This window comes from Plectropomus leopardus, chromosome 18, assembly GCF_026936395.1.
Source record: "Plectropomus leopardus strain MGB_pleo_1.0 chromosome 18, ASM2693639v1, whole genome shotgun sequence".
NCBI lineage: Eukaryota > Metazoa > Chordata > Actinopteri > Perciformes > Serranidae > Plectropomus > Plectropomus leopardus.
This window is the reverse complement of record NC_142193.1, coordinates 25,538,729-25,566,473: the sequence shown is the minus strand read 5'-3', so window position 1 is coordinate 25,566,473 and position 27,745 is coordinate 25,538,729. Positions and strand designations below refer to the sequence as shown.

The following is a 27,745-nucleotide window of genomic DNA, read 5'->3' as shown; positions in this document are numbered from 1 at the left end:
AAATTTGAGTTGTTCCCCTTTTTACCACAATATCATAATAAAGGAAAGTTTGCTCTATATCTGTACTGTCAGCAAATTTTTTTGCAGAAAAATAATGGCTTAATGCAAACAAAGTAATATGAGCAACCACGAAGAGTTATAGACACAAAAACACTGTAAAGGTCAGGTTGGTACAAAAAAGAGAACAGAAACCTGTAGGGAAAGAAGTGAAAAGAAGTTATTAATAAACCGGTGAATTCAGTAAACAGATCAGATGATAAGTAAAAAGAAAAGGGAAAGAAAATAATGTGACTGTTGAGACAATGAAACATTTTTATTTGTATTAAGGTGTCAGCTGATTGTTCAGCAATGTATCAATTACAGCCCCAGACAGAGTGCAAACAAAAATACTGTTAATGTCACAGTAAAAGAACAAACATCAAATGCAGCATGGTAGCAGATTTATAACTGTTACCGAGTAACATGAAAACTAACCAACAAAAAACATAGTGCAAATGAGCTAACTGAAATTGTACTAAAAATCACCACACACACATTCAGTACACACATGCAGTACTGTGTAATGCCGAAGGAAGAATAATTCCTTTGTTTGTTTTTTTTTTTTTATCTTGGAAGGAATTTGATGAATTGTTGACTAAAGCAGCAATTTTTGGTTTCTTTTAGTGCACTTTCTCTTTCATATTTTTGATTCTGTTCCTGTTGCCATTTCTTAAAAATGCACATTTTAGAGAACGTATTGTGTAGTGTAAAACCTGCATGTTTGAGTTTCAAAATGAAAAGTTCATAGCCTTCGTAGAGGTTTCATATCGTTCTACTGCCAAAGGATCCGGTTGTCCTGCTGCTGAAGCCTCTCAAACACTCCATAAGGAATACACTGGTTCCACATCCTGTGATGGCATGAGTTGGAAATAGATATGATGAAAAATGGCATGCAAGGGAAGGAAATTAGGTAACAGTACTTAAGTTTTGGTTTTGGTTGTGCAGCAATTAAACATCTTGGCTAAAATAAAGTGGGATGGGGCATGATGATAATGACACACACACACATTTTCGTACCTCAGAGTTTTCATTTTTTTACAGTTTCTCAGACTGGCTGCCAGGGTCTGTGCTCCAACATCTGTTAGCTTGTTGTACTTCACACTGTTGAAAAGAAAATAGTTCACACTTTAAATGTCTTTTCAATGTTTGCCACTGTATTTTATAATAGTGACAAATCCATGCAAAACACATCATTTTATCAACGTATTAGACAAGAGATCCATGGATGGATTCTTGAAAGGGCCTACTGGGCACAGGACCAAGGGCCCAAAGTCTGAGGGCACCCCTGGCCTTCATCTGTAAAATGCCACCCAAATTAACACGTACTGATCAGGAAAAGACTCGGAATTACCACCAAGAGACACAAAAAGAGATGCAAAGGAACCACAAAGAGACACAAAATAGCTTAAAAAATTGACAAAAGAACCAAAAAGAGGAGACACAGAATGCTAAATAGTGACAAAAGACAACCAAAAAAGACAAAATTACCTCAAAGACAAACAAAATGCAGAATACTGCAATAAGACAAAAAATTATATAAAAGTAAACCAAACAACTACAAAAACACACAAACCAACACCATGGAAATACAAGGTGATACAAAGAGACATAAAACAACTACACAGAGATACAGAATGACTACGAAGTGACACAACAAAAAAAGTCACAAAATTACCTCCAACAGAAAAAAAATCACCTCAGTAAACTACAAAAACCATGTAAAATATGTATAACGGCTACAAAATGACATAACACCATGGCAAAGTGTGTATGTCTTGCTCTTATGAAGTGCTGCAGCCTTTTCTGGGTCCCACTGTCTCATAATCCACCCATGAATAGATCAGCTGATCAATTTCACCGGTTCCTCTTTTGATATGTGTGTGAGTTTAAATTTCTGTCTGTGAAAAGTACCTTCAGTAGAAAATAAAGATACCACAGAACATTTTCTTAGTAACTAAATTAGGAACGATCAGATATGAGGACAAGAAGTGGATACAAGCACAGAAATCGAAAATGTCTCATGAAAATGTGACAAATAAAGTCTTACTCCAGGTCAGTGAGCGAAGCCACATGTGGGAGGGCAGCTGCTAAACTCTCTGCTCCTTCATCAGAAATCACGTTACTGTAGAGACTGGAACAAACAGAGGGAGGAGAGGGAAGTGAAATTATGTGGGTCTACAGTCAGTGCCATGGTGGGTGTTGGTGTGTAGATGTATGTGCGTCACATTACATACCTTAAACAGTGCAGTTTGGGCAGATCCCTGAGTGTGGCTGCCAGTTTCTTCACCCCCTGGTCTCCGATACAGTTCTGTGACAGACTATAACCCAGAAGAAGAGCGCTCACGGTTATTGGCCCAACACAGACACATAAAGATCTTACTAATGTGAGGAGTTTAAAACACCTGAAAAATGTTGCATGTTGCACTTACTTGAGTATCTCCAGGGAACTGAGTGAGACCAAAGCATCAGCCAGTTTCTCTGCTCCTTTGTCCCCGATCTTACAGTTCTCTAGACTGTAGGAGAATAGGTGAAAAGGGTATATTTTTTAACTAATAGATATACAAATAATCATGAAATTTCCATAGTTGAATACTTGCATTACAACAATTTTTTAAAAAAAAATTATGTTTAAATATGTAAATGAGGCAATATCTAATTAAATATGTGGTTATTAACATACATTTCCAGAATAGAAATCTAACATCGGATAAAGCCGGGTAAAATGTTATTGTTTTACTTTGTGGACACGTTAGGGTCAAAGGTGTTAACCGAGGGAATTTTGGATATCTCTTTTTTTAACTCACTCTATAGAAATAAAATAAAATGTTCTATAAATCGGGCTATGAAGGCGATATGAACAAACCCCTCTGTAAAAACAGAAAACAGAAAAGGATAAAACTGAAAAGTTTGAAAGTGCCTGGCTCAGAGTATGAAAAAAAACCATTTTGAGAAAACTGCCTTTAAAGATTGTAAAAATTAATACATTTTCAGACCAAAAATAATACAAAACAGGTGGGTAGGGTAAAGATTTTAACTGACAGATAATGAACATGACACTTATTCAGTTTTCAGAAAGGTTATGCTTTGATATGCAAATGAGGAACTATTTAATTAAATATGCACTTTTTGCATAGTTTTCCAGAAGAGATTTCCATTACACCTAAATGTGTTTTTGGGATGTTTTCTTTCCATTTGTCAGAGACATATTATAGAAGCAATATAGCCCAAAATTAAAATGGACTAGTGCTAGAAAAAAAACTGTGTTTTTACATGCAGTGTCTCCTGAATTAACAAAGAGAGAGAGATTCACTGAGAGAAAACTCAAAGTAAAGGTGTATATATTTACTCTAAGTGCTGTAGATTTTGTAGACCTGGCAGGAGCTCCCACAGCTGTGGAAGAGCCAGGGGACCTTTCTCTGGACCAAGTCTAGAGAGAAGATAAAGTCATTATTGACATCATCTTTATGGTTGTCATCGTCATCATCAGTTCAAATGTCAAATGTCAGAGCTACTCACTCAAACTCCAGCTTGTGTAGCTCTCTGACGGCTGGTATTCCCTCGGCCAGGATCGAATCTGACTGGCTGGAACTACAAGCAAACAAGACACACTTCAGAGGCCAGGCACACAACATTCGTATGTTGCAAAACATAACTGTGTGCGTGTGTGTTTGTGTATGTATGTGTGGCGCATTACCTGTCAGACAGCCTCTTGTGCACATGTATATTCACCAGCTTTGCCAGGTGCTCTATGTGAAACACCTGTGTGGCTTTCAGAGGGTGGATTGTGAATTTGGACACTGTCCCTTGTAGGAGCTCCTCTTCACCACTCTGCTCTAACTGCTCCCATAAGGTGATGACATCAGCAATGCATGCCCTAAGACACCAAAAAGTTGACATTAGTATGGAATGGCATTTCACCACAGAGCTCACTTTGAATTTTAAAAACATAATTAAATTATGTGTCCCTTGGCCTTGAAATTAACATGTTTACTAGTAAGCCAGACATAAAAAATGACAAAACCACACAATTTTTAACTTTTGAAATGCTGCGTATCACTCTTACTGCAGCCCCATGCCTACCGCTTTGGACTGCTTAAGTTTAACAGACACACCATCATAGAGAACCCCTGTAATGAGTCCTAAAACCCAGAAAAGTCAATGGTTTTTGAATGGGTTTTTGGTTAGAGGCCTTAAATAAGGTCTGTGGTTTACACAAGCTGAAGACACTTTCTTATTTTGTTCAACAACATAAAATACGTTAGTAAGTACCCCAATCTTGAACTTCAAAGCATTTATATGTCTTAAAAAAAGTGATTGCTAACAAGTGCTTAAATTACACTGAAGAAGGTTACTATGCTGAACCGCGCAATACATGGCTTTATAGCGTTGTAGCAGTGGCAACATGTTTGTTATAGCTTAACATTAGCTTTTTACTTCGGACGATTGTATTTAGGTTTCAAAACTAATGAAAATTGTGTTCTTTTGTGAGGATTATCTTACTGAACAAAACAAGCAAGTATCACAAACATTTATGTCCCACACAGCTTTTTTTCTGCAGTGATCCAGAATCCGATGGAAAAATCCCATAGGCTTTTTCACGAGGGAACCAGGGCGACGTTAGCTTCCGGGTTAGCCTACAGGAAAAATGTCATCCCTGGGGCCCTTTATTGGGGTTGCTAAGCTATAACTGGACATTCACTGTTTGGTGCACAAATATGAGTATCCTAAGATAGCAAAGGAATGACCAGCCCTACTTTCCCTCTGATTGGCTACTACTCATTGCCTCTGTTAGTTGGGTTACTTGTGTTGAGGCAAGAGTGGTGGGATAAGTTAAGGTTAGAGTAAAAATAAAAATCAGTGTAAACCAATCAGAGGCAGAGTAGGGCAGGTCATTCCTTTGCTATCCAAAGAAATTCAAATTCAAGTTTGTGGAGGGGGTTTTACAGAATCAGTTGTACCTGTATGTGTTGATGTTGTTGAGCCCAACAAGAGCTCTGAGTCCCGAAATCTGTATCCCAGAATCCTCCAGATCCAAACAGAATCTTCTACCTTCAGTTCCCCCCCTTTCGAGAACTTTCTGGACAGCAAACACATCCGATGGCTTGAGTGGCACTCCATGAAACGTCAGGACTTCTGGAAGATTCACTGCCAGGTGAGTGACTAATCGTGCGCTGTTAGTGTCTCTGCTGCCATCACTACATGTGGAACTCAACTCATAAACATAATGACAAGCCTCTAGGACCTGCGCGGGGCTCAGGTCACTGTAGGAAAGACCCTCAAGGTGCTTTGTTACTAAAGCCTGCTTGGCAGCCACCATATCTCTAAAGATTGTCTCTGTGTATGAGTGAAGCCTCTGGAGCTCTGCTCTGTTGCTGAACAGGAGCCCAACTGCAAATCGCTGAGTGAGCTCGAGCTCCTCCCTTTGGGGTCGCCTGCGTCCCCTCTGGCTTGACTGGAAAGGGAGTGTCGGGAAGAAGGCACGGTCTGTTACAGTCCTGGCAATAGAAATTTGGAGAGAGTCAGAGGACGAAAGGGCAGAGCAATGAAAGGGAAAGAGAAAGGAGGCTGGGAGTGGAGAGAGATATTCTCTTTCATTTTCAGTCAAGGGACATGAGCAGTTACAAAATCTTGGTTGATATTTGATCAGCGCTGCAACAGCCTGTGAAAACCTCCAAATGATGCAATTTACATAATCTGGAGGTGTTTCGCTGGGGAGAAAGAGGGATGTCTGGGCACAGGTTACATGGACAGAGGTTTACCACAGTTCATCTACACACATTACCTACATTGTTTTGATGCAAAGCTGGTTGAAAATTGGTGAAATATTCCTTTAAGGGCTTAAAACTCAATCAATCATGTCTCATAATATCGTTTTACCCATATAATTCTAATGAAAACATAAAAAGGACTTTTTTTTTCAATGATATAAGAAACTTTTACCTTGACAGAGACAAATGGACTCCTGCCAGGTAACTCTGGAGGAATGGGTTGGCCCACAACAGGATGTGGTCATCACCAGCAGCAGCATGTTCAGTGTCCATCCCTTTGCTTCCCCTCTGTGCACCATTCTCCCTTGTTACCGTTTGTTCTCTTCCTCCTCCCTCTGTCTCACCACTTGAGACGACCTGCCTCATCCTCACGTGGTGAGAAGAGAAGAGCCCTGTCCTGTGGCCGAACGCCTTGAGTTTGTCAGATATTGTCCGTCCTGTTGGGAGGATGGAGGAGTTTGCTTTGACCGACTCCCAGGCCAAAGAACTCAACTGGGACAGCAACTCTCTCTCCTCTTTTCTGTCTACGCCAGCACTCTTCATCTCCTCTCCATCACTGTCGTTCTCCTCTTGGTTTTGTGTTTTTGCCCTCCTTGCTCGTTGTGAGTGAGGGCGAACCTGTGCTCTGGAGTTTGTTCGAGTGCTTCTGTGATGCCTCTTCACTTGAGAACTGCTGGTCTGGGTTTCTTCTACTGACTGCACAGGTGTTTCTGATTGATTTTCAGCCTGTGAGTGCCTGCTCCTACTGTCTTCCATTTTCAGACGAAGTACTTGATGACAAAGCCCGGTCAAAGTTCTCGGTAGGACCTCCAAAGTTTTGCACTGTTCTAAAACATAGCAGACCAACCGACACAGTCCAGGGTTCCAGCAGAGGAGATGTAGATAGTTGCATTTTTTTAAGCAGTCCAATGCAGAAGCTCTGAGGTCAGGATCAGTGAAGTACTGGGACAAATACACCTCTACATCTGTGGGGGTGAAGCCACACACCTCCAAGAGGCTGTCCGTCCGCCGAAGTAGCTGGGTGGCAGTGCCTCTTGGTTGAGTCGAAAGAAGAAGAGTGCAGCCTGGAAGGACCACCCTCTGAAGGATGGCAGAGTATAACTGTCTTACTGTGAAGTTCTGTGCTCTACTGTCTTTCTGCAATGATGCTATCAAGTCTTTTTCCTGAGTCTGGAGAAGAATTTCATAGTCCCGCAACTCACCAAAGCCATCAAAAATGATAAGCACGCGTTTAGGGGCTGCAAGGATTTGAGTGTACACTGCCTCAGGGTCCATGCAGGAAGGAGTGAAGGAGGAGAGGTTTAATAGAAGGGTCTGAAGGCTAAAGGCTGCCTCTGTTAAAGACAGGGATTTTCTGTCTAAGAGGAAGACAAAGTCAAACTGTGGGAAGCAGTCTTTGGACCAGTCAAGTAACAGCTTCCTGATCAGGCTGGTTTTTCCCATCCCAGCACTGCCGAGTAACAATATGTAGCGTTTGGGTTTGTCCCCATTTTGGCCTTCGAATATCTAAATGGAAAAGACAAACAAATAGGTACCAGTGAGTTATAGCCAGTGATTTATGCAACATTTTGAGCAGTTCAGTCCCTTCTCAAGCACTGTTTGTACGTTCTACTACAAAAAGTAATGCACCAAAGTTTGTATCCCACATAATCCAGTAAAGCCACTAATTCATATATAAACCATTTTTTTGGTAGGCTGCGATCATGTGAGCAATGCATTGATGGGACTAGAGAAGGACACGGTCTCATAAGGCGGCAGGTTAGGGTGGTGGATGGGTAACAATACAAGGGACTTTCCCCTAGAAGGTGACGTTTAACCATGTGAACTTTGAGTCATTTTTAGGTACACTATCACCATGTTTATTTTTCTAAACCTAACCACAATAACTTTACTAACCTAAGTCATACCTATGTGACTTAACGTTAAGTATGTAACTTGAAATTAAGCACATAACGTCTTTTGTGGGGCGCAAATTTGTAGGATAACATGCGAATTGTTGTATAAGCTATTTCTAAAAAGCACTAGATGATAACTTTTTTTCTATCCAATAATATTACCTGACTACGTCCCAACAAGCTCTTCTGCCGATCTGTGTCTCCCATGATGATTAGCTCCTTGTCCAGGACTTTGTTTGTGCCTTTTCCAGAGCACATCTCTCTCTGGCTCATTGGCACATCCACATAATGAGAGGTCAGGCTAAGGCCTGCCTCCATATCCTGGCAGGTTTGACTAATGTGGACTTTGGCTCCCTGGATGTAGTCCTTTACAACTTCTGGAAAATGAAAACAACTGATTTCGAACCTGCTTTTCCACAGACATGATTTTTCAAGAAATTTTACAGAACAGCAGAACAAAGGAATAAAAGCATGCAGTAACTTACGGGGAATATCGAGGGCAGTGGGAGACTGAGGAAGAGGTGATTCCTTACATGTAGACATCTCTAAAAATGCAACATGTCAGAAGAACTGTAACATGGCAATAACTCATCAAGGTGATTTAACTCAAAAAGATAAAAATCCGAAAGATGCTGATACTCACCATTGCTTGGGGACAAGGGTGAGTCACAAGTGGGAGACATGGCTTTGTTAGCAGTTTCTGACTGAGATCCTAATGGGGATGAACTCATCTGGACTGGTGCTACTGCACCGTCAACTACAAACACAAAAGGAGAACAAGTGAGCCTGCATTCACACATACAGCAATGGGCAGAGAGTGGTTTCCATTTTGCTGCTTAAAAGGCAGAACTAAAACTGAACATGTGGAACTATAAACTACACAACCCTGCCAGATTGAGATCTCTGCATACCTGCACACACAGTAGAGACAGACATAAACATACACATACAAATAGAAGATAAAAGTTTTTTACTCACTTGGAGAGAGAGGTGGCATTTGGCGGTTGAAGGGTGGCGATGTAGCAGGAACTACATTAGAAAAAGGTGTTAGAATATGTACCGCTGATACAGTATTAGTGTAATAAACAGACATGCATGTGGGGACAAGGCAAGTTAATGTGTTTTACACAGTTCATACAAAGTGCTTTACACAGGGGATAGAATACATTAGGTAGTAAAAGATAATATAGCATACATTTATAGGGGCTCTGTGCAAAATTCAAAGCATATGAGTTGTCTGCACATGGTAATAATCCAGTGTTAACTCCATAAATAGCAGTAAACAACAGCAACAATGCTGACAGAGCTAAAAGTGTTAACCAAGGGGGAACAGAAGCTTCTGTGCCTCCACCGCCCCAATATAAAGCGGTAACTGCTGCATGAACACAGTGCAGAGCGGCACCAATGAGCTAAGCCATAGGATACACACATGCACTAACATGTACACATGGCCAGACTGGCTTACCACAACAAACCACAAAGAAGCTCGACGGTAAAGAGGTAGCATGACTTTATTCTCTGCTCAAGGCACCTTTACTCCACTACAGTTTATCTTTAGATAGCAAATAGTGGTTTGCTGCTGTAGTAATGCTCTGGATGTCACATACAGAAACTTAAACAGGATAACATGGATTTAAAAAAGTCTTCTAAGATGATTTTTCAAAACTTAAGTTACTTTTATCTGTGTGGACATGTAAAACGCAGGGTGTGGGAAATGCATGCATGTGCTAGAAACAATTACAACGATGAGGAACTACTGGCTTGTTTATCTTTCAATGAGCTCCTTCATCCCTTTATCAAAGGGTAACCATAAGATCTCCATTTGGTGGGCTAGGGCTGAAATCTTGGCAGATAAGTATCTAAATATAAAAATTACAGGTGTAATTTATATTCAACCAGAATATTTGGTTTAAGTCGGTGTTTGCTTATTACAGCTCTTTTTAGGCTCCACCTCTTAGAAGAAGCTTGATGATCCTGTTTTCAGTGCATTTAAACTGCATACCAAGAGAGCCTTCATTTCCTCTACAAGATCAACTCTGACACAACAAAAACTGAGCACTACAGTATTCACAAACAGGTTGTTTTTTAAAACTATTGCTCTGAAAATGGTTATTACTCAATGTTTGTGAATACTTTAAATAAATCCTCCTCTCATCACACACATTCACAGTATTTTTTAACCTATGTGCACCAAATAAATGGAACCAGTTACAAGAGGTATTAAAATTAGATTGGTATGTATCTATAGATCATTTTAAATGAATAAAAACAGTTCCTGCACAGTGCTCCTGCTTTGGTTAATTCATGATCGTTATTTATTGTTTTTTCTGTTTTTATTGTCATCATCTTTACTGTTTTTTTCTTCTTTTGTGTTATGCATTTTTTCACTAGTTGTAGATTGCTTGTTATTTAGTCTTTTTTTTTTTTTTTTTACCCTTTTTTCTATTTTTATTGCTATTTATAACTTTTGACAGCCATTGCTGCTAGTTATTTGTTTTTATTGAATTTATTGCTATCACGTTATATATCCTTTTAGCTTACTCAATGTGAATTCAAGGCAATGCTGTAAAAGAGCTTGATGCTCAGTCAGTTTTTCCTGAATAAACAATGGTTTGATGATGATAACTTTACTCACCTAATATGTAAGTAGGTGTGGCAGCTGTATTGGGGAGTGGAAGTCCAATGACCGAGGGAGGGAGCCTCACTGTCTGGACAACCTGATATGCTGGAGTGTCTGGGATGGTGATGAATTGAATGGAGGGATGGAGATGAAGGATTTTTGGTGGAGTGGTTGGGACGACAACCATCTCTGCTGAACTCGGTTCTGTTGCTGTGTCAATGTCTGCAAGAGAAACAGAGAAAACACTCCTTATCTGTCTTTGCCAGCAGGTTTTGATAACCTTGAGAGAATCTAAAATAAAGTTTGGAGAAGGAAAAACATGCACATAGTTTAGCCTGCAAGGAAATAACAAGGGATTTAGTTCCAGAGGTATTGTGTCACAACTGAGACTTTTACTTTTAGCAGACTTGAAAGTTTTGGAAATGACTGCACTTGGCTTCCAAAAGTATACAGCAGGTAACAATCATCAACTCATCTGGCATGCCAAGAGCATTCATCACGAACAAACTCTGAAATGCACCAAACTGATCTGGAGGAAGTCGAGGGAGGAGAGAGTTCTTCTTTTGGTTCATTGGTGACCTCTTAAATGGCGACTTCAAAATTAAACTTCCTGTTTCTTCATCTGCATGCCAGTGCCACTAAGGCATCAAGTCAAGCATAAACAGCCAACATCCCTTTAACCCATAAGTCTAACGTTACACCTGTAGCCTCGTGGTTTGCCTCATTGGTAAAATGCCATTTTATTAATGTAGTAAACTCTCCGGTGCTTATTGCTCAAATGGTTTGGTCATATTACATTAGCATTTTACTGGGCATTGTCATAGCTGTTTAGTTGATGTTTATGTGATTAATACATTAATACATCAGCTAACCCTTTACTGACATTAGCTTGAATTACTATGTTTTTTCTTGTTGCCCCTTTAAAAGTTTGAAACAACATACAGTGTCTTACTGTTCCCCTAAGAACAGAATCAGTTTAGAGCAGATTAGAAACTAACCTTGGGTGACAGTTGGCTCAGCCTGTACCTCTTTGGTTTTTGTTCGACCTGCAAGAGTTAGCAAAGGACCAACATTACAGAACAATTCTTAGATAACCTTTTATGAGGGCAACCTTAAAAGATGGCTTGAACAACCAGAATTGCCTGGAATATATAATTGTGTTAGCAAGTTTTAGCTCTTTAAAGGTAAAGTTTACGCCAAAACCAAAATTATACATGAATCTTACCTGTAGCGCAGTCTATTAGTCTAGATTGTTTTGGTGTGAGGTTGACAAGTGATGAAGAGATTGGCTATAGATATGTGTGCCTTCTATTTAATATAAGAAAATGTGATGGCACTCGGCTCATGATGCTCAAAACACTAAAATATACGTTTGAAAAACTGAACGGAAACGTCTCTTTACAGAAATTATGACCCAGGTTATACAGGATAATCCACAGCACTGGGTGTGAGCGGTTTCATGTAGGAATAATTTTCTTTCTAATGAACTGCACCCACCAACCTGGGGTCTCCTTTACAGCGCAAGATTAAAACATTAGTGCATGTTCACCCCTAACATAAGTTTGGGGTGAACTATCCCTTTGACTACAAATTATGCTAGCATCTTAGCATTTCAGCTTGCCATATGGACACATCATGTACAGTTTACATGCAAAGTGGTGCAGTGGTTATCACTGTCGACTCCACAAAAGTATTTTAGGTTTGGACCTGCTCATTGGCTCAGGCACTTTTGTGTGCAGTTTGCATTTTCTTTCCGTGTCATGGGCTTTTTTCTGGGATTTCCCCACAGTCCAAAAACATCCAAGTTAAGTTAATTGTTGACTTGACATTGCCTGTGTGAATGTGAGTATGAAAAAATGTCTGTCTCTAAGTGCCTGCCCTCTGATACTCTGCCAACCCGTTCAGGCTTAACCCAGCTGGGAAAGCCACCAGCCCTCCCACTGCCCTTACAAGCAGTTAAAGAAAATTTATTTCATTGTTACGCTTTTGTTGCATGGAAATGAAAATCTGCACTGCAACTCCTCAAAGTAACATAGCTTTAAAAATCCTTGCTGCTGATTAATGTTCACTGACTGAAAAACCTAAAGCAAGTTTCAAATGTCTGATAAATGACTTTCCAAACATACTGATAAGAATGAAACCAATGATTGTCTGGAATGGTAAACAATACAAGTGTCAACAAAGAACATGCCAGCATGGTTTGTAGGAAAATAAAACCATGGCCATGAGTTTGGCTGGAGGCTGACATGACACTGTGCAGGTTATAGATTTCCCAGCCATGCCATCAATAGGTAACGGACAGAAACCAAACAGTCTGTCACCTGCTGCTCTTTGTCTTTTCGGCCTCGATGGTGTGTCCTCATCAGTGCACTGTTGTGATCGGGAAGCTGGAGATGAGAAATACAAATATAACGTGGAAAAAAGTCAGCAAGTAAAACTGATATAGTAGTTCAGGCTTACAGAATGTTTTGACTGCAGCCTAAATTAAGCTTTATATGACAAAGGGCTGATCAGAACAGTTTTCATAGTTAACGGCTGGTTATATACCTCTGGATCTTTTTCTCCTGTTATTTGTTTTGGTTGTTAGGTTGTCCTCTGGTGTCTGCTGCTGGCTGTCTGGGCCAGGCAGCTCAATCGGCATGGGAAGCTCACCTAAAGTGCATGAAAGAGGAAGACGCAGAGTCAGTGAAGCAGCTAACAGACACAGTAACCAGAAATGGCTCTCATGCATTTCGGTAGTGAACCGAAAATCACAGCAGTGGAACATTTCTCATCTTCAAGATTCGAAACAGGAAATGGTAGACAGGGTAAAACTCGGGGCAACAAAGAAAATGATTTTTAATCCTTGTGTTTCACCTCCAAATGATGTTGCAGGACAATTTTTTATTTTATTTTTTTAAACTTTGTTATAAAAATTACCATTAAATCTATCTTGTACCTTGTTTTGGGGAGATTTATTTCCTTGGCGATTGGGGTCTTATGGACATTACTGACAAATGTCTTGAATTTTATATATAAATAAATAAATATATATATATTTTTGTTTTCTACTGACCTTGTTAAAATACAATATGTAGAACAGATTTGATTTGATAACTCTTCTCTGCCACAAACTGGGCTTGCACATTTACTAAAGGTGACAAAAATACAAAGAGTGGCCATACAGCCGTGTTATTAAAAAAATAAGAAAATATGTTATATGGAGTGTGAATTAATTAATATGTAGAACAAAATAGCATCAAAAAGGAGGAAAATAGCCACAAAAAGACAAAACAACCTAAAAGACACCATATTATCTCAAAGAGACGCAAAACAATCACAAGTAGACACAAAAAAACTATAGAGGAGACACAAAATCACCTCAAATAGATCTAAAACTACAACAAAATGACACAAAATTATCACACGGAGACACAAAACTATCTCAAAGAGACAAAACAACTCATAATAAACACAAAATAACCACAAAGAGACAAAGACAAAACCTCAAATAGACACAAACTAGTGCAAAAGATAAAACAACCACAAAGACACACGAAACAACTACAAATAGACATAACACAACCTCAAAGAGACACAAAACTACTACAAAGAAACAAAAAATGACTGCAAAAACACACAGATTAATTGTCTATTAAACTGCCCCTGATTTTGACACTTCATAAATATTTTTTTAATCTGTACGTTTCAGTGTATCTGTCTATTTGTCCACCATGTATGAACATGTTTTTTTTAATAATTCTTTCCCCTCCTTTACTATCATGTGTAGCCTGTTTGTGTCAGCAAATGCACAATGAAAAGAAGAGCTACTTACAGCAGGTACTGAGTTCTTCTATCTCACAACTGAACAACGGTTCGTCAAAGAGCACACCTTTGTCTACGTGAAGAGGGAAATTAGACATAAGATCACCATTGCATTCATACTTTAATATGTGTGTTTATGTTTAAGTCACTTGATCCACTGTACATGAATGAACATGTATGCAGAAGTTTGGTTGCAACTTACCAAGATACTTCCCTAGGAAATCATCATTGAGGTAGTCCTCTAAATCATCTAAAATACAAACAAAAAGCATTGTCAAACAAACAAACATTTGCAACAGTTTGCTTTCCTACCTTTGCTCATATTTGCTAATGGCAAATAAAATTTCCAGTTCATTGGATGTTCATCTGTTCATCTCTTTTCAGTTCTTCTGTGGCTTTCCTTAATCTGGTCTTGTTGAATTTGCGCATTAGGTGAGAATATTTCATCAATAAACATCTCTGTTGCTGCATATAATGCGGGTGTGACTCGCTGACAATCTTGTTGCAGTTAACGTCAGACTTGCCTGCCTCTCCAGGACGTTGCAGCGCAGCGATCACAACAATTAACGCAAAAACAACCAGTCCTTGTGAATGTATCCAGTCACCGTGACTTTTACGTAAATTCCACCAGTCATTGAATTTCCCCCAATCACCAAACTCACTTTTGTTTTTGGTTAAGAAGACACAGACACGTGTGACACCAACATCTATTTATAGACAAAAATGACTTCTAAAGACTGCGCAAAACAGTTTCTTATATTTCTGTGTGAAAGTGGAGATAAAGTATTGACACTGAGTAAACTTTCCTACTGAAAAACACCCTGGCTAAAATGCACTCACAGCAGACAAGAAAAATGACCCAGACAGAAGCTATTGCATCCAAATCTACTGAAAGTGCTCAAAGAATTGAACATTGTCAATGTGAAATCTGGCATTTTAAGAAGCAATAATCCCCAAAAAGGCCAGCGAAATCCTGGAGACTGCCTTACAATATTTCCTTTAATGCTATATCATCATAGCACTTGCAGTGTACTTTCACTTTTCCTTCAGTAGGCTATAGCACTGTCTACTTTCTATTTTAGATCGACCTCTCTACAGTCTAACAGGTAACAAACTCGAACAATACAAACCTGGTAGATCTCCCAAATAAGAACTCAAAAGCGGGTCCTGCTCCACCTCCTGCATCTTGGCACCTGAGAACACACAATCACATTAATAAAATTAAAAATGTTGCCAAGATATCAATGCATGAATCTCAGTTTGTTTTTGTTTTTTTTTTACAAAAAAACCTATATTACGGCCATTTATTGTCATTTTTACTATGAAGTAATTTTTATGTTGAGATTCTTTGACCTTTGGAATGGACACACAAAAAAACACATAGTGAAGAATCCTTATCAGAGTTTTTTTTCTAATGATTTATGAGTGCATTTAGAGTAGAAATCCATTATTGCAATACTTTTTGTGTGTTTGGAAAATGATTGAGTTGTAAACAAGTTAAAAGTGTGTTTTAATGAATGTAGGACATGGTGTATCTTGGTGGATGCAGTGCAGAAAACGAGTCATTCCTTTCACATTCAGTGCTCAAACCTAGTACCACTATACTGTGGTGTGAGAGTTGACAGATACCGTATCGTGTACATTTACTTATATACACTATTTTTTAAAAAAATGCAATCAATGGAGAATCTCTCTCGCCCATGTGCACCTCCTTACCCCCTCGACTGCCTTTTTACATGTACTACCATAAAAATGTTTCAGTTTATATAAAGTTTGTCCGATTAAATACACCTTAAAAATCACATACCGTTGCAATCCTAATTGACAGACTGAAAAACAAAACAATTCCTCAACCTGTTCAACTGAGCCTGTGGGACTGTAGCTCTTCTGTGAAACAGCAAGAGCTGCTATCTTTCAAATAAAGTGTGAGAGAGATTAGATGTCATATTACCAACCAGAGAAAACATTCTTTAAGTATAAACTTGAAAACTCAAGCATGATATCACGTGCTGATAATAATCTAAGACCGGGTCACATTACATAATACGGTGTGCAGCTTTGTACAGTGGGTGGTGGACATATGTGGCCGCTATGGTTGTAATGAAAGGATTATTTCAGAGACTGGTCCTGACCTGCCTCCTAGACTTAGATCACCGAGTTCCATCAGATTTTAGTTTGTCAGCTTCATCTTGCACAAATTCTGTTAGCTTAGCAATACAAAAATGCATACCTGGAAGTTATTTCTCTCATCTTTCTCTTCTAGGCTGAGCTAGCACGTTGCACAAAGATAGGGATAAATAGGGGTGCATTGTGACTCACTTTTGCTGTTTTGATTTGTTTTCAGTTAAGTCCTGACACAGCTCGAAAAGACATCATTGTTTTACTATAATAAGGCTCAAACTGTAAACAATGAACTTTAAAACTTGGGCAGGAGAGGAGACATTATCAGTGCTGGCACCAACGTGCAAATGCTTGTCTTGATAACTTATTACTTTCAGTATAATGAAACATTTTCTAATGACCCACTTCAGATGAAGTGTACAAAACAACAGCAAATGCTGTCTTAGACACCACAAAGGATGTTAGGAGGTTCCTGTCACGTAACTTAGCACACAGTTTCGTTTTTTTGAGCCGAGCCATCGAAGAAACAGATGACCCAAAAAATGCTGCTCTGATCTGGTCCCTGTCATGTGACATTTGAGGGGTTAAACAAGCACTAAATTGAGTGCACCTTGATTTTACTGCCAACTTTTCTGTCTGTCTGAAGGACTCTGTTTGCAGCATCAAACTCCCACCAGTCGAAAACATTTTTTAAAAAATTGCCACAGTTTAAGACAGACTTGGGGACCAGATGACAGAAGAACACTTCCTGCCAGGTGTGTTGTTTAATAGATGGACCAAATTCCTGCCACACACACAAACTCAGCATAACTCTGACTCACAACCTTCGATTGGTTGATTTCCTTTTAAAGCAAACTCAAGACCTACCTTTTTAGTTTGTCTTTTAATTTTAATTTCGTTTTATCTGCTGATTGTTTTTTCATGTATTTCAGTCTGTTTCACAGTTTTACTACTTTCCATATTTTATTATTTTGACAACATATTTATTTATTATTTTACTTAGTGCTGGTATCTTTTACCTATTATTTACAGTTTGAGTATTTTATTTATGTATTTATTTATTTTATCATTGGTATTATCATTTGATTTATGTATTTATTTTTATTTTTATATGTATAGGTCTTATCCTGCCTCTGGTGGTGGTGTTTCTTCAGTTCCTGATTTTAATTAGTACTGTTACGATCTTTTTTGTTTTTTTGTGTTTTTTATTCACATGCTGGTGTGCATGTATGTGTGCATGTGTTTGTGGGCGAGGGCGATTTCGGTTTTATTGTATGAAGCACTTTGTTTTAAAGTCAATTTGTATGAAAAATGCGATACAAATAAAGTCTGATTGGTTGATGATTGACTGATTAATTGACTGAATGAATGTTTTCCATATTATCAAACACAGATATGTGTTCTTTTATTGTTTGTTATTTATAATTACTATTGGTTAACTAGTTAACTAGTTGTTGATTCGGGCTGATTTCTCACTAGCTCTTGTTCTTGGTTTTGGAGGGGGCGGGGCAGTTTGCCCAGGGCACCAAGTCCTTTAGGTCAGTTACAGGTGTGGTTTGGTAGACAGAAAAAAGTTCCTACACGAAATTATCGCAGCGAAGTCTTTAGATTACCTTCAGTGATTTCTGGAAACAAACATTTCGGATGAGTGTTTGTAAGTACTTTTTTTTGGTACTTTGAGCACCACAAGCCGAAAAGACAGACATACAGCCAACACCTCAAACACTTACACCAATGTGGATTTTTTAATTTGGGGGTGAACTGTCCCTTTAAAGGTGAAGATATTGAAAGACATAGCAGGTGGTTGGGAATTATTTGTTGCCTGATAATAACAAACAAAACAAAAGCCTTCAGTTACAGAATGAGGAACCTGTCAACTTAAATACAGCAGGTAAAGCACCATATGGCATGCTGTGCCAAAGCAAGTTCATAAAGAAAACACACACACACACACACACACACACACACGCGCGCGCGCGCGCGCGCGCACACACACACACACACACAACTACATGCTGCACAACACATGGCCAGAGTGTGAAAATCTAGAGAGGCAGAGAAAAGTCTTAAATGTTGCTAAATGTTAATCATACATGAGTGAAATTCCCTGTGCCTGTTCACGCATTTACTCCTGCACACACTACTGAATGAAATGAAATCACTTTCTTTTCATTCCTGAAAGTCCCCCCAAATCACCTCTTTTCACAAACTTCCTCTGCCAACAACTCATCTGCTCGCGCTCCATTTTGCATATGGGGGGCTGTCGAGCAGTTTACATATGCGTAATGGAGTTTACTCGCCAGTTCGGAGCACAAAGTCATAAAATATATCTTAATATATCTTAATATATGTCTGTAAACAATTGAGCTCATTTACATTTTTGTGGTATAAATAAGCTTATTTAACAATGTCATATAGAAAAAAATGTTTTTAGAAACGTTATTTTCTTTATGATGTTTAATTAAAGATGCAAATCGCTGATAAAACTTTTATCTCTGTACATCATTCATTAAAACAACTTAAAATCACTACATAACGGCACTAATGTACAAAAAAGATAAAGGTATAAAGATAAAAGTGGAACCTCCGACACGACATGCTTTCCTGCCAATGCATGCGCACTTTGGATAAACGCGCCCAAGTCGCCCCATCACAAGCTGGATAACATTTACCTGCCTGGCGTCACTGGATGATGCTGACCTCCTGCTGCGTGGTATCTGTGCGTTAACTTCCAGTCGCTGTGTTTACATCAAACTGCTGCATACATGCGCCAATGACACATACAGAAGCTGTAGCCAGTGCGCGCAACCCACTCGGTCTAACAAAAACCCCTTATTTTACTTTCACTTTGCGTTGCTGCACATCCAGAGACGCCAAGCTGTGGCAGGCAGGTTTCCGAAATTAGAGGGGCAGTAGTTTGTTTGCGCAACAAGGTGCAGTTTTGGGTTGGGTCTTTGTGTAACGGCTTAGAGAAAAAGTTTTAAAATCAACACTCCTGAAATGATCAGTTTGGCGCAGAGGCTGTTACTGATATGACAGAGCGCAGTCAAAGCTGAAATTAATCACAACTGCAGGTGTTGCTGGTTATTACTAAAAAGAAATCAGGTGAAAAAGATTATTCAACCAGTATTTACAGAATTCTGCTGCTGGTATTAATGATCCAGTTTCTAGAAATTTCTCTGTACTTCATTATACATCTATTAATGGACTTATCCAGGACTGTCTTGCAGATTTGCTACCAAAATATGTCTCAGCAGACCCCGGACTCCACTACACAGGCCAGTATTAACACATTTCTGTGGCTCTGAAAATAATCTTCATTTATGTGAAGACAGCCGGCATCTGACTCCAAAGTCATCTTTAAAGGTATATTCCTGGCATGGACTAAATGAAGTCCCAGTTATCTAAGGATATTGGTATCATCATCATCATCGTCATCCAGGGCCATAATGAATTTCCCCCAGGAGAACTTTTTTAGAAACTGAACAGACCATTTTACAGCATTTTGTTTTAAATCAGGGATTCTTAAAGTTATGATGACTGAGTGCTATATTAGGAAGCCAGCATATGACTTGGTCATATTGTGAGCTTTTCATTACAGTAGTTATTACATGCTAACACTTTACAAAATCTATCACGATTGCCGGTGATATAGCTGATGCAACACTCTTATTACATTCTAGTTTTCCACTTTCTAACACGTTTGACATCGATGAAATAGAGACAATACAGTGTTTGACATTGATTGTGCAAACAGCTATTGAGCATCAGCTTCCATTGGGGTGCTGCAATACAGAACTGCAGTACAACATAATATTAGAATTTTTTTTATATTAATGGCAATTTTGTTTAATTATGATTATCATTACATGCATATTTGCTGCAGATCATTTCAGATAGCACTGCATGATTGCCTGTCATTGCAGTTTGTTCTTTGTATTTCTTATCAATATATTGGGGAAACTTTTCAAAGCATATTTGAATATTGGGGATATGTCCCCAAACTATGTATCATATTTATCGTCTAATTATCATCACTGTGTTAGTGTTATTAGGTGGTCTGTGCACTCATTCCTCTCATTTCTATCATGTCCCTCCATCTCTAAGGTTCCTCTTTAGCCAGGGACATAGTATTAAAGATCCCACTTACTAGGCATTGTGGGTGATCTTTGATTTGCAATTTATGCAGCCCAGACTATTATAGCATGGATAAATGCAGCAGATTTGTCATTCAACATTCAACCTGTAAGAAAAATAGGTTTCAACCTAGCAAAGCTGTTTGTTTTCTAACTAGAAAATATTAAAGCAGACAAACTTTGCCTTTTTTAGGTGAAAATCAATCATCCTCAACATTTGCTGGTCTCAGAATATTGAAAAAAAGAGAACAATTAAATAGTTTGTAGGCTCTACAGGATGATTTTTTTCCTTGATGCACACATTTTTAGGCCATTCTATTATGTCAAACAGCTTTAAAAATGGAGCACAAAGGTGCCATAAATGAGGCCACAGTCTCTCCAGGGGACTATGTCCCTCCAATGCCTCCATAGGCTTGACCTGAGCTGTCGTCTGGCTCTGGCTCTACATTAACCATTTTATTTTTGAGCATTTTTTTCCCAGCAAAGGTACTTTCAGCCATCCATGTATTATTCAAAATACTACTATTCTTAAAATCTACCCATGAGCCTGCGTCCCTGTGACTGCTACACAAAAGGTGAAAAACAAACACCTTGCACTTTATACCTCTCACCACGGACAAGGAAACACAGGGAGTTTTGGTTATACGTGGGAAGTACCTGCTCCACCTGTTTCTCAGTGCTGATTAGATAAACCACTTATTATGTGCCAGAGTGCCACACATGTGACATAACACAATTAATACCCGATACCAACAAACTATTTTCTTTATAAACAATGACTGTGCGTGGATTTACAGTATTGTCATGCACACACAAACACACACAGTCAGCACTGAGAAATATGGTACTCTATCTATCCTGAAAGAGTAAAGAAAAAAGAAGAGTCTGGACAGGGAGAGCAAGATGGCCAAAGATGGGAGGAAGCAAAGACAAAGAGAGGGGAAGTCTTTATGATGGGTGTCTACTCTTTTGAAGCTGACTCAGAGATGTTTTTTTTTTCTCTTTTTAACAAAATCACAAATGTGGACTGATGTGATTCTGAAGCTTGATCATCGAAACTTGGGGGATAATGCAACAACTGTTAACTAAATGCTAGTAGATAAATTCCGATAATTATCTTTGACCGCAGGAGATCACAATAGGTCACACCCGTATGTATGAAGGTCAGGCTACGCCCTTAAAATTGAGTCATGTTATGGTTCTGTTTTCGCAGAGCCTAAAATTGCCTAACATTCTTGTCCTCTGCCTAAACTTTGTGTTATGCCCACTGGCAGCAGGTTTCTCATGGCCATCTGTGGCTGCTCAGTGTCCACCTCAACTTGCATAACAAATATCTCTATATCATACTCTATGTCCCCTTTAATTTCTCTGTCTAATACCTCCAATGGATTACTGAAGCTTCAACAAGCTCAAACTGTTATATTCAAGGCAGCAGAGATGTGAGATTGACATCAATTTTTAGAATATTGAACAAATATCACTAATTTTATTATCTAAAGCTACAGTTTCACTAAAATTGCTCTGTATTTTATTACCATTTATATATGTTGGAATATAATTAAGTACATTGACTCAAGTAACTGTATTTAAACGGAAGGTTCAAATATTTTGAAATGGGGTTGTATGGTGTATTTATCCATAGAAAAAAAACATTAACAGTTTAAGTGTACGCTGTATTAAGAACACTTTCATCGCTTTACCTTAATGTCAGACACTGATTTCCCGCTGGAAAATGAAGTCGTTAAATCACTCACTTCAAGGCCAAACTCCACTGAGAAAAACTGTGATTTAATAATTTGACCACAGGAGCTGCTGGTCTACCATCCGTTAATTAGTTTGTGACATTGTGTGACTTTGGTGTTTAAAATGGTTAGTTTGGATTCACCAAAGTCACACAACAACACAAACTCTCTTTCTGATTTAAGCAGTGGTAGACCAGCAGCTCCTGTGTGTAACAAGCTTAAATCACTGTTTTTCTCAATGGAGTCTGGTAACTTTGACGAGAGCATAGATGAGGAACCGAAGCCATTAAAAGCTTCTCTTTCGGGACAGAAAGGTAAAGCAGTGAAAATATTCTCAATATAGCATACACATAAACGGATATTGATTTTTTAGTTGGAATTTTTTTAGGTAGCTTAAACAGTTTTTGTTGCTGGCCCCCATCCACAGCAGTACATTGTTTAGCTTCCATGTTGGACTCCTGCTTGCTTCTCCAAACTTGGGCCTGCCGACTGACAAATGACCATGTAATACACTGGCTACAGAGAAGTACCTCATACAGGCCAAAAAGTTACAAACTGTCCCTTTAAGTTCAAATTTGAGGTACTTATACTTCATTTGAGTATCTAAACTCATGATACATTCCTCTTCCACTTCATTACACTTCAGAGGGAAATATTGTACTTTTTATGCCATTACAATTGTCAAGTCAAGTCAGTTTTATTTATAGAGGCCATTATCACAAAACATGGTTTGCCTCAGAGGGCTTTACAGTGTACGACATCCCTCTGCCCTTAGACCCTCACATCACCCAAGGAAAAACTCCCCCAAAAGAACCCCTGTAACGGGGAAAAAAGAGGAAGAAACCTCAGGAAGAGCGGTAGAGGATAGTGAGGGATCCCTCTTCCAGGACGGACAGACAAGCAATAGATGTCGTAAATAGCAAATGAAACTAAATTGTCTGTTTAGTTATGTTACAAATAAAGATTTTGGCTACCACGCCATATGAAAATATGCAAGTAAAAGCTGAAACATTTAGGTGATTGGTTAGAACATTTCATGGTAACTATTTTGATAATATTTAAAGCCAAGTTTTGAGCGATTACATGTCAGCTTCTCAAACATAAGGAATTGTTCTTCTCCTTTTAATTATTTTAATTATTTGAATGATTAAATTTATCACTTTTTCTGCAGTGAGTACATTTATTTTTTATTGGATTGTTGTTAACTTACTGGTTAAATTTTCAGCTCAGTGCGCTTTTTATTGTCATTTATATTTTCTTCATTTTTTAATTTATAGTTTAGTTGTTTGTTTTTTTTAACTTTTCTCCTTTTTTACTATCTGGATTTTATGCAGTGTTATTCGTGTGCTTAGGCTGCTGCCCCCGCGACCCAACCCCGGATAAGCGGAAGAAAATGGATGGATGGATGGATGGATGGATATTCGTGTGCAAAAATAAAAAATAAACATTTACTTTAAATGCTTACATACATTTTCATGATTGTGCTTGAATACTTTTACTTGAGTAGCATTTTCATGCAGGATTTTTACAGTGTGGTGTTATTTTCACTTGAGTAAAGGATCTGCATACTTCTTCCAGCACTGCCAACTATCACTCTGTCATAAGAAACAACAAAGCCTTTTTTTGGTGTGGTAGCTTGGGTGGTTTTCCACGCTTTTGTTCCCATGTCCTTGATAGTTTTGCCTCCTGACGATCACTCAAAGTGAAACTGAAAGTATGTACCAGCTTGAACAACCAAACCCTGTCCAGGCATTCACCTAAAACAAACAAGCGTTTGCCTGCCATGCAGGTGCTGAACTTAATTCTAAGAGACGAAGCGTTAAAGGAAACAAGGAAAGTACCTGAAAATCTTGAACAGAAAATAATTTTCTTCCAGTGTTATGGTGATAGTATTTCACATTGTGTAAATAAGAAAAGACAGAAACACACATTAGGAGGAGACATGATACAATAATTAAGTGCAAACTCACCCCCTTGTGAATCGACCCTTTCCTCGTCCTCTGTACTCTTTGGGAAGCCTGTTATGTCATCAGTGCATACTTTTGCACTATAAGCAGCCTTGAAAACATTTTCTGCACTGTCTAATGTCATGCTGTGATCTGTGCTGGAGTTAAAAAAGTGATCTTGTGCATCAGTTTGAGTATCAGTTGGTGCACAGGGAGAAAACAAATGTGCAATATGTGATGCAAATCCTGCATCTGTGCCAAACTGTACTTCTCTCATCAACTGAAACAGGTCGTCTGTTGTCCTGTCAGCTCCCCAGCAGGCATCCAGATCGCCCTCTAGCCTGTCTGTCAAGTTTGTGTCTGTTGCTGGATCGGCTTCAACAGGTGAGGCATTCATTCTTGCTCCAGCGATATTCAAATGATTTGATCCAGTTGTTGTCACACTGTCAAAATTGGAGCAGCAGAGGCCTTTTGCTGCTCCATCAGCATTCAGTGTGAAGCCCGGGTCTGTAATGTCCATTTCTGTCCACTTGAAGGTGTCGGCGTACATATCTAAAGTCCTGCAAGCCATTGCAAGCTCTGTTTCCTCTTCCATATTTGAAACAGGGCATTCTGCTTCACCTTTTCTCACTGTAATTTCACTTGTTGTACCGCCAGCAGGAGTCATGCCAGCATGAACCAGAGGCAGCAACATCCTCCGTCCTCTGTCCCAGTGCTGCCACAAAGGGACAGCTATCCTTCTAGCTGCCTCCTCTACCTGCTCTAACCACTCCTTCACATCCTCCAAATTCCCCTCATTCATTCTTTCACTATCACTAACTGGCTTCTGCATTAAATCTGCACTTCTCAGCAAATCTGTTGTTTCATCATCTAAACTAAGACTGCAGTGAAAGTCAAGTACCACTGGGGCAGAGAAGAGATTCAAGGAGTCCATCGCTGGTCCCCCCCTCAATTCTTGACTTAGTTTCAGATTATTTTTGTGATGTTCTGGCCAGGACTTTGAGCTCTCATGTTCATCCGCTGATGACACAAACTGAGATCTAATCTGGTTATAGTCGGCCTCTCTAGTCTTTGATGATTTCCTCACCTGGCTGACTTGATCTTGGTTGAGGTGCCCGTAAGTGGTCAATCCTGTCACAACAGATCCCGGTTTACATGCTGCAGTAAGTCGGTGCCGACTCAAGCTCTCGCCGTAGGCCTCCGAGATGATCTGCTCCTCCACCAAATTTTCCAGCAGAGCTCGGATCTCAGCAGGAGAGGCCCAAGTCAGAGCCAGTCGCACTCCGTCCAGAACCTCCTCGAACTGGGCCATGCTGACGGCGTCCACTCCCGGGGCACTGACAGCTGCTGGTAGAGATATTTGATGTTTAGATTGTGTTTTTTAAAGGACACAATGATTTTATTCAGGAGGTGTTTTTATTAAAAGAAGGAGGTGTTTCAGCATTTGGAGGTGGGGTCAGTTTGAAGTATTGTTTCAGTTTTCTGCGTGTGAGAGACTTTAATGGCTTGTAGGCAGAGATTTCATTATTAGGAAGTGAGGTTAGATTCTGTTTACACAAGAGGAGCATTTTTTCCACTAACATACTGAATACTGTCATCAATCTTTCTACAAAACCACCCCTGATATTTAATAAGTATAATTAATAAGCATCTATTATGTTTAATGGTAACTAATGTTCTACTTTTTAAAAAAAAATAATCTACAGCATAAACATAATGCTTTTTTTGCTTACACTTTTAATTATCAGTGCAGCATCATATGCCGAAACTATTTTCAACACAGTTACATGTGACATATAGCCATTTGTGTATAAATACTTAATTATTCCATTGCTTATAATGCTTTTCACAGATGTTTTATAATTCTAAACAATGTCTACAATAAAGGTTTCACAGGATCACTACTTTTCTGAAAGAAATCCGGTTTGGTGAGTCATTGTTGTCACTGATTTAGGGACTTTTTCTTCATGTGAAAGAATATAACAAAGAAGGAAATACATTTGTTTGATTGTTCTAATCAAAGTTCCCTTCCCCATTCCATGATAAGAGATTTGATGCTTTCACACACTTATTGGTTGCAGTCAGAGACATGACCTGTGCAAAACTGCATCACCAGAACTTTTAAATGTGTCCACTCTGTTGTCTATTTTAAGGACTGGAAGGGGTTTGGCTAAACAATGAACACCTAACTGCCTGGACTTGTATTCACCATGCTTTATTTCCTTTGTATCATTCGGACCACACCTTCCGCACTAGTTGAGTGTAGCTCTGTAAAGTTAAAGGGATAGTTCAACTGCAAATCAAATACATTTTTCTTCTTACCCGTAGTGCTATTTATCAATTGGAGATAACGGCCAAAGAAATGTTTGCCTTCTCTTGAATATCATGGAAATAGATGGCACTCAATTTGTAGTTTAGTTGAAAGAAAATAGTTCCTACATTGGACTGCTTACAACAAGGTGTGTGTGGACAATTTTGAGTAACAGGATCATGATTTCTTGAAAGAGATAATAGGTGGGTTTCGATTAATCTTCAAATTGAGCAAACTGAAATTACAAATTTAAAATACGCCTAATGTTGCTTAAATTACACACAAATCTATAATGGAAACCTGCCTAGTGAAGCATTGCTGTTGAGTTTTCCAAATATGTTTTTTGGCTCTTTGAACACCACAAGCTAAGAACTATAAAGTTTCATTATATTGAGAGAAGACAGTCGTCTTTACTGCCGATATCTCCAACGCTTGGCAGATCACACCAAAACAATCCAGAGTGACCGACAGCTCTACGGGTAAGAGGAAAAACATGTGTTTTGGATATTGGGGTGAACTGTCCCTTTAGTGATGGAAAGGAAATTAGTTGAAGGGATTGAGTTTCAAGACTTTAAAATTTGTTGGTGCTCATAGGTTTTAAGAAACGTTAATTTAAGGAGGCTAAAAAAAAATTCATATTAATCTTCAGTATTAAACCAGTTCAGTGCATTGCATTCAATGTTTTTTCCTAATGAAAAACTCAGTTTGGGTCCTCTGTCTAAGGTTTTCTGTGTGTTTTGAATCCTTTAGGTGTAATAAATCAAGGATAATATTTCAGTGATTGAAATCATAATTCAGCAGGCTGCAACAAATGAGATCATAAAATCAAAGTAGAGCTATGTGTGGGAAACACAGTGTCTGTTTGGCTGTGGCTGCTGTTGTTTTGTATGTTAGCAGGATGCAGATCCAGTTTCACATGTGTTTTTTGGTGAAACCTGGAGGAACTACGACCATGTATGGCAAAATACACACGAGAACGCTTGTAGACACTTACACAAATAACACGGTGGCAAGACTGGGGCAGTAAAGATCTGGTGACATTGTATTAGCTTTGTGGACAGTGTTAGTACATGTGATGATAACATCATTTGAAGTTGTAAATGTTGGCAAAATCCTTGAAGCATGGATTTTAATATTAAAGACAAGGTGAGGGTGCCCAGTAGCTCACCTGGTAGAGTGGGCACCCCATGTACAGAAGCTGCGGTCCTCGCCACAGCGGCTGTGGGTTCAACTCCGACCTGCAGCCCTTTGCTGCATGTCATCCCAACCTCTCTCTCCAACTTTCACGCTTAAACTGTCCTATATAATAAAGGCAGAAAGCCAAAAAATAATTTTCTATATATATATATGAGACAAGGTTATC

At 38.9% G+C, this 27,745-nt stretch overlaps 1 protein-coding gene across 4 annotated transcripts; it reads right to left on the bottom strand.

Moving 5' to 3' along the window:
- Positions 1–288: 288 nt before the first annotated feature.
- On the bottom strand, positions 289–27,690 carry ciita (class II, major histocompatibility complex, transactivator). 4 transcript variants are annotated; one of them, XM_088090998.1, is made up of 23 exons: positions 27,551–27,690; positions 24,096–25,415; positions 15,257–15,319; positions 14,329–14,376; positions 14,137–14,199; positions 12,870–12,974; positions 12,644–12,709; positions 11,321–11,368; positions 10,338–10,544; positions 8,681–8,731; positions 8,346–8,459; positions 8,188–8,247; positions 7,865–8,079; positions 5,980–7,313; positions 4,998–5,534; positions 3,734–3,913; positions 3,556–3,627; positions 3,386–3,466; positions 2,469–2,552; positions 2,274–2,357; positions 2,087–2,170; positions 1,057–1,140; positions 289–887 (listed from the first exon to the last, which is right to left on the bottom strand). In XM_088090998.1, exons 1-23 carry the CDS (start codon positions 27,642–27,644, stop codon positions 812–814), a joined length of 5,070 nt encoding a protein of 1,689 aa, XP_087947124.1. In that variant the 5' UTR covers positions 27,645–27,690; the 3' UTR covers positions 289–811. The 4 variants fall into 4 exon arrangements, with proteins under 4 accessions (XP_087947124.1, XP_042360912.2, XP_087947125.1 ...); XM_042504978.2 differs by having other exon boundaries at positions 24,096–25,418; positions 27,551–27,688; XM_088090999.1 differs by lacking the exon at positions 27,551–27,690 and having other exon boundaries at positions 25,159–25,271.
- Positions 27,691–27,745: the final 55 nt, after the last annotated feature.